At 37.8% G+C, this 7854-nt stretch overlaps 1 protein-coding gene across 2 annotated transcripts; it reads right to left on the reverse strand.

The window, feature by feature from the left end:
- Positions 1–1354: 1354 nt before the first annotated feature.
- On the reverse strand, positions 1355–7434 carry fam8a1a (family with sequence similarity 8 member A1a). 2 transcript variants are annotated; one of them, XM_067412357.1, is made up of 5 exons: positions 7027–7434; positions 4476–4596; positions 4133–4256; positions 3761–3900; positions 1355–2101 (listed from the first exon to the last, which is right to left on the reverse strand). In XM_067412357.1, exons 1-5 carry the CDS (start codon positions 7358–7360, stop codon positions 2044–2046), a joined length of 777 nt encoding a protein of 258 aa, XP_067268458.1. In that variant the 5' UTR covers positions 7361–7434; the 3' UTR covers positions 1355–2043. The 2 variants fall into 2 exon arrangements, with proteins under 2 accessions (XP_067268458.1, XP_067268457.1); XM_067412356.1 differs by having other exon boundaries at positions 1355–2188.
- Positions 7435–7854: the final 420 nt, after the last annotated feature.

Genomic DNA, 7854 nt, shown 5'->3' on the forward strand with positions numbered 1-7854 from the left:
AAGTACCTACTCAAGAGAATATATTAGATTTTGGACACAGCCTTCATCATTTTTATGTTGCCAAGTCTTATACTTAGGCCTACACTGACACCTAGTGGTTTGGATGCAGTAAAAACTAATCACTAATCACAGCAAACATTTGTGATTAGTGATTCTATCATAGAAAAGTGCAGTTTGCCTTAATTCATTTATTCTGTGAAAGTGTCAAATAATAAGGGGATTTCCAGGATAAAGTGAGTAGTATTCAGCTGGTCATGTGATCTCAAAATGGCTGCCTCTATGAGATGACCTGCTCATGTAAAATTCAACAGCTTTTATTAGGTTATTGATATATGACTGAAGTACATCTCATGTGACTGTACTTTAAACATTTATCATTTCTTTTTGATGAGGAAAAATCACCAAGGACCTTTTAAGTGCCATTAATAAATATATAAAAAGAAACTCCTGTTGCACAAGACTACAAATTCACTATGTATTATCATATGAACTTGTATCATCTTGTGATGTTTGTTCAAAACCTTGCTCTATCAGACTTTGTAAGTGTTTGTGAGTGCATGTCGGTGTGCACATTTGTCCTAAGACAACCCGTGTGTCTGTTTTCTTCATTTGGTCCACAAGGTTTTGATTATGAAGAATTGCCCCAAGACCTTCAGAGAGACCAGAACGACAAAAAAACAAAAAAAAACAGGCCTTACGATTATGGATGATATGTATTTCAAATATCTAAATCATCAATGAGTCATTCTTACCAGAACAATGCAATGCTATCTATGGAATGTGACTGTATAATTGAATGATGCCAAAGGACATTTGCATTTCATTTCAAAGAACTCAACACTATGATTGTCAAATTAGAGTTCCAGCATGTATTTATAAACAAATATCACCACCTAGTGGTTATCAAGAAGCATTGTTTGTTTTAATTCTCTACACAACAATAATTTCATCATTCTTAATCTAGTACTGATATGGTATGACAGTTATAATTGTTAACTAAAACTAAAAACCGTTAAAAAACCTTCCAGTTACTTGAAACATAATGAATGTTAACTGAAATAAAAATATAAAAAGCTTAAACTTATTTTATTTCAGCTAGCTGCCAAGGCAACATTTCTAATTTTCATTTAATATTTCAATTTTAACTTGCTGTACTAAAATAATTAAAGCTAAAACTGAAATAAAAATTAATTTAAACTATTGACATTTTATCAACTAATAACAAAATCACTAAAACTTTAAAATTTCAATGAAAATGTAAAAATAATAAAAACAAAATATGAATACAAACTACATTTGTATCTCTGATACTAAGACATGAGAAAGAGAATACATCCCAGAGAATATTGTCTTCAAGGATTTTAATATATTTTTATGAACCATGCACTGTGAAAAATCGAAACAGCTGATGTGTTTGGCATGCCTAATAGGGCAGATAATGTGAATTTCAAAATGTAACACTTAATTCTTTATATATCAAAGATCATAACTGAAACACAGGACACATACAACAGGTTTTTAAGAAACCCTGAGAAATGTAGTGAGGCATATCAGCCACCGACTGAATTTACAACAGGAATAGAACATTCCGGACGGCTGCAAGCATGTGTGGAAGGATACGTGATGAATGCGAGCTCAATTCCCTGCCTTTGGTAAGATTAATAACAGACTCGTCTGGGCCATAAAGCTTGAATCTGGGGAGAAGTTATGAAAACCTTGTGGATTAAACTGTTTAGAGTCAAACATTCCACTCGGATGAAATTTCCAAGCATGTCCACATAAAACGTGTCTTGAGCTTGATATCACTCATCATTCTTCGACATGAAATACTGTCTGTTACCAGATCAGTAACCTCTCTAAGAAAGCAGATATTTCTCAGTGTTGTAAACAATAGCTATGTAATCAGACTTTAATACAGGGATCATTAGTGCAAATCTGCAGTACATACTATGCTGATATATTCAAATAAAATACTGAGAACATCTGTAAGCTCTTGATGTTTGACAGGGGCTGTTTTCACATGACTTTGACACAAACAGACGGTCATCTGGCTCTTCTCCTCCGAACCACGATGGTTCCAGCCACAACGTCATAAACAGTTCTGTTGTGTTGGAAAAAGAGTAATGTGATAAAGATAGGGAACAGGAAGGCGATGGAGAAGTTTTTATTTAAGGCCCGTACTGTGGACCTGCAAAATGAAAGAAAAACTAATTAATTATTTTTCATATTTTCATGTGACAAGAGGAAATGACACTTTGCTACAATTTAAAGTAGTGAGTGTACAGCTTGTATAACAGTGTAAATTTGCTGTCCCCTCAAAATAACTCAACGCACAGCCATTAATGTTTAAACCGCTGACCACAAAAGTGAGTACGCCCCTAAGTGAAAATGTCCAAATTGGGCCCAATTAGCCATTTTCTCTCCCCGGTATCATGTGACTTGTTAGTGTTACAAGGTCTCAAGTGTGAATGGGGAGCAGGTGTGTTAAATTTGGTGTTACCGCTCTCACTCTCTCATACTGGTCACTGGAAGTTCAACATGGCACCTCATGGCAAAGAACTCTCTGAGGATCTGAAAAAAAATAATTGTTGCTCTACATAAAGATGGCGTAGGCTATAAGAAGATTGACAAGACCCTGAAACTGAGCTGTAGCACGGCGGCCAAGACCATACAGCGGTTTAACAGGACAGGTTCCACTCAGAACAGGCTTCGCCATGGTCGACCAAAGTAGTTGAGTGCACATGCTCAGCGTCATATCCAGAGGTTGTGTTTGGGAAATAGACGTATGAGTGCTGCCAGCATTGCTGCAGAGGTTGAAGGGGTGGGCGGTCAGCCTGTCAGTGCTCAGACCATACGCTGCACACTGCATCAAATTGGTCTGCATGGCTGTCGTCCCAGAAGGAAGCCTCTTCTAAAGATGATGCACAAGAAAGCCTGCAAACAGTTTGCTGAAGACAAGCAGACTAAGGACATGGATTACTGGAACCATGTCCTGTGGTCTGATGAGACCAAGATAAACTTATTTCGGTTCAGATGGTGTCAAGCGTGTGTGGCGGAAACCAGGTGAGGAGTGCAAAGACAAGTGTGTCTTGCCTACAGTCAAGCATGGTGGTGGGAATGTCATGGTCTGGGGCTGCATGAGTGCTGCTGGCACTGGGGAGCTACAGTTCATTGAGGGAACAATGAATGCCAACATGTACTGTGACATACTGAAACAGAGCATGATCCCCTCCCTTCGGAGACTGGGCCGCAGGGCAGTATTCCAACATGATAATGACCCCAAACACACCTCCAAGACGACCACTGCCTTGCTAAAGAAGCTGAGGATAAAGGTGACGGATTGGCCAAGCATGACTCCAGACCCAAACCCTATTGGAGGAGCGCAAGGTCTCTAACATCCACCAACTCTGTGATGACATCATGGAGGAGTGGAAGAGGACTGCAGTGGCAACCTGTGAAGCTCTGGTGAACTCCATGCCCAAAAGGGTTAAGGCAGTTCTGGAAAATAATGGTGGCCACACAAAATATATTGACACTTTGGGCCCAATTTGGACATTTTCACTTAGGGGTGTTTTTACATTGTAGCAAAGTGTCATTTCTTCAGTGTTGTCACATGAAAACATATAATAAAATATTTACAAAAATGTGAGGGGTGTACTCACTTCTGTGAGATACTGTGTGTGTGTATATATATATATATATATATATATATATATATATATTTGTCCACCCATGCATTATAAATACATGCATAACTCACGCAGATAAGCTGACATTGGATGCCGGTACCACCAAAACCCGATTCGGATGCACTAGGACTGTCGTGTCACATGTGACGACTCGAAGACCCAGCAGGAACTTTCCCGGAGTGGCACCTCCAGCTCCCCAAATACAGATGATCTGCAGATAAAGACAGAACACAGACTAAGGGATTGTTTGAGCTGTCTAAAAGTCTAAAACCACAGACTCATTCAGATCAATTCTAGACTACAGAGGCTTTGCACTGGCTATTGTTACTAAGTGATAATGAGGATCTTTATATAAAATAAAAAAATAAAAAAAAACAGATTGAGAGACAAGGCTTATAAAATGGAAGACAAATGATGCAAAAAGCTTGCAGAGATTCACTCACTTCATAGACGCACACAAGGACTCTGTATGCTAAAGCCACAGCCATCATCTTCTGCAGGTCCTCCAATGATGTGGTCTCATCAATCTCTTCCACAATAAACTGCATCATGAATTTGGAAATATCCCTGTTTAGAAGATAAAAGACACATGAACTGTCATTACACAATATACCGTATGTACACTACTGTTTAAAAATTTGGAGTCGGTTATGAAAGAATTCTCTTATGCTCACCAACGCAGCATTTATTTGCTCAAAGATACAGTAACATTAATACTGTGAAATATTATTACAATTTAAAATAACTTTTGTTAGCATTTTGGTTCTGAAAAACTTCTTAACTCACTTCATTCCACTGAGATGCATGATCCACAATACTATGGTTGCCTTTACACAGAAGAGAAGGAAGAAATCCACAGTTTCAGCCAGAAATCTACGCAAAGGGGATGGGATGGTGTACTCTCTACCTGAAAGAAAAAAGATGACGTTAGGACAGAGAGTGCCATCATAGGCAGACATACATTTATCAAATACTATGATTTTCACATGAAATCACATGAATTCTCAAGAATTTGTTTATTTCTTCCACTAACAGATAATATGTAGCATGTACACTAATGCAGCTGTCATCGTGTCATGGCTGTTAAAGTATTATGTGTTTAATGACAGTTACTTGGACCACTGTATTACACCCATAATTGGGTCAATATCCATTTTATAATCTTAATTTTAATTCATATTTTTTATTTGTTGAATATGTCTCATTTATATGTGGTCTTTTGCACGTCCTGATGTTGCGGAGTTAGATGCGTTCCTGGGTCAACATATTTTGTTGATCCTGGAACAACATTCTAGTCTGAAAATTTAGTCTTAACCCTATTCCTACCCCTAAACCTAACCCTACCCATAAGTGATAGTTCACCCAAAAATGAAAATTCTGTCATCATTTACTCACCCTCAAGTAGTTCCAAACCTGTATGAGTTTCTTTGTTCTGCTGAACACAAAGAAAGATATTTGGAAGAATGTCAGTAACCCAACAGATCTCATCCCCCATTGACAACCACAATATTTATTTTTCCTACTATGGTAGTAAACTATAGGTGGTTAGTGACATTCTTCCAAATATCTTCCTTTGTGTTCAACAGAAGAAAGAAATGAATACAGGTTTGGAACTACTTGAGGGTGAGTAAATGATGACAGAATTTTTATTTTTGGGTGAACTATCCCTTTAAAGGTGCCGTAGAACATCTTTTTAAAAGATGTAATATAAGTCTAAGGTGTCCCCTGAAAGTGTCTGTGAAGTTTCAGCTCAAAATACCCCATAGACTTTTTTTAATTCATTTTTTAACTGCCTATTTTGAGCCATAATTATATATGTGCTGCTTCAGGCTGCGGCCCCTTTAAATCTCGTGTTCCCCTCCCCCGGAGCTCACGCTTGCCTTAAACAGCATAAACAAAGTACACACAGCTAATATAACCCTCAAAATGGATCTTTACAAAGTGTTCATCATGCAACATGTCTAATCGCGTAAATATGGTATTTATTTGGATGTTTACATTTGATTCTGAATGAGTTTGATAGTACTCCATGGCTAAAGCTAACATTACACACTGTTGGAGAGATTTATAAAGAATGAAGTTGTGTTTATGAATTATACAGACTGAAAGTGTTTAAAAAATGAAAATAACAACAGTCTTTTCTCCATGAATACAGTAAGAAACGATGGTAACTTTAACCACATTTAACAGTACATTAGCAACATGCTAACAAAACATTAGAAAGGCAATTTACAAATATCACTAAAATATCATGATATCATGGATCATGTAATTTATTATTGCTCCATCTGCCATTTTTCGCTATGTTCTTGCTTGCTTACCTAGTCTGTGCACAGATCCAGATGTTAATACTGGCTGCCCTTGTCTAATGCCTTGAACATGAGCTGGCATATGCAAATATTGAGGGCGTACATATTAATGATCCCGACTGTTACATAACAGTCGGTGTTATGTTGAGATTCGCCTGTTCTTCAGAGGTCTTTTAAACAAATGAGATGTATATAAGAAGGAGGAAACAACTGTGTTTGAGACTAACTGTATGTCTTTTCCATGTACAGAACTCTTGTTATTTAACTATGCCAAGATAAATTCAATTTTTAATTCTAGGGCACCTTTAAGTGTCTTTACACAGACTGTTTCATGCTGGCATAAATGCATTTACACAGCAATTTCAACTGCACACTTTGTTATTAGGGGCTAAGGTAGGTCAGAGCAGGCATAATTTAATCTGGTTTTTACACAGCATTATGTCTCTTTACACTGAATATTGCATAGGCAGAGTGCAGTCTTAAAGGGATAGTTCACCCAAAAATGAAAATTCTGTCAACATTTACTCACCCTCAAGTAGTTTCAAACCTGTATGAATTTCTTTCTTCTGCTGAACACAAACAAAGATATTTGAAAGGACTTCAGTAACTAAACAGATCTCACCCTCCATTTACTGCCATAGTAGGAAAAATAAGTACTATGGTAGTCAATGGGGGGAATGCAAGATCTGTTTGGTTTCTGACATTCTTCTTTTTTTGTGTTCAGCAGAACAAATAAACTCATACAGGTTTGAAACTACTTGAGGGTGAGTAAATGATGACAGAACTTTCATTTTTGGGTGAACTATCCCTTTAACTTGGCTGTGTAAAGACACTTTTAATGCACTTAAAATAATATGTAAGTGGGATATATAATACTAAAAGTACACACAGCTGGGGATTATGGAGATATACTAAAGTAACATAAAATGTACATTAATTTAGTTCAATTCTTCATGGACATAAGATAGCGTGTGTTTAATGATACAACTAATTACTCCATCTCCTCAGAGCAATGGATTGACAGCTACCTGCAGGCTGTGCTGGTCCTCTGTCAGCAGTGCTGGATGTGGCAGTAGCAGCTGGACGACTTGACGGTGGGCTCGTCTGGTTATACCAGGCGGCGATGTCAGCGGGCGTCGTGGCATATGCAGATGTGGAGCTGCCGGGTGCCTGGCAACCGAACTGAGGCGGAGGAAACAGCGGCGCGGACATGAACACCCAACTCTGCCAGCTCGCATAGCCACAGTAATAGCGCCACATCCACTGCTGCAGCTGCGCGCAGTATTCAGTCGTTGTCATGTTGTCACTGTTGTCGGATTCCTGACGGTTTTTGACCGTTTCTTCTGTACTATCCGCTGTCATGTTGACTCCTTTTATTAATCTTATTTAGACTTCCACTTCCTAAAGAGGCTAATCTCCTCAGACAGCGGCCATGACAACTGCTCATTCAAGTCGGAATATACCACTAGGCTAATATATTAGTAGTTGGTGTTTTTCGCTTCAGCTGCCTAAGACAGTTTCTATATTTACATTTATCATAGCAAAAAGGCGTGTCTGCTACATAAGACACAAACTGTGCAAGTAACTCAAAATTAAACTGCATTAACTGTTTGTGCACCCCTGTGATAGCCAATAGTGGTGCAGGCTGCAAAGACCATTAGGATGTAACGCAATCAAAGAAAAGACAGTCAAGATTAATCTAAAACTCTGTTATATAAAATATTAATATAGTGATCATATAATTTTAAACTGATTATTACAATAATTTTAACATATTTAAAGTAAAATAAGCTGAAGCTTTTTATCTAAAGTGACTTAGCTTATATTGCATTAAAGGGATAGTTCACCCAAAAGTG

The sequence above is a fragment of the Chanodichthys erythropterus genome, chromosome 15 (genome assembly GCF_024489055.1).
Source record: "Chanodichthys erythropterus isolate Z2021 chromosome 15, ASM2448905v1, whole genome shotgun sequence".
In the NCBI taxonomy this organism is placed as follows: Eukaryota; Metazoa; Chordata; class Actinopteri; order Cypriniformes; family Xenocyprididae; genus Chanodichthys; species Chanodichthys erythropterus.

Coding starts and splice junctions, on each gene's coding strand:
- fam8a1a (XM_067412356.1), bottom strand. CDS start 7,360: ATGACAGCGGATAGTACAGAAGAAACGGTCAAAAACCGTCAGGAATCC. Junction 4,597..7,026: donor AGGACCAGCACAGCCTGCAG/GTAGCTGTCAAT, acceptor TTTTTCTTTCAG/GTAGAGAGTACACCATCCCA. Junction 3,901..4,132: donor TCCTTGTGTGCGTCTATGAA/GTGAGTGAATCT, acceptor CTTTATCTGCAG/ATCATCTGTATTTGGGGAGC.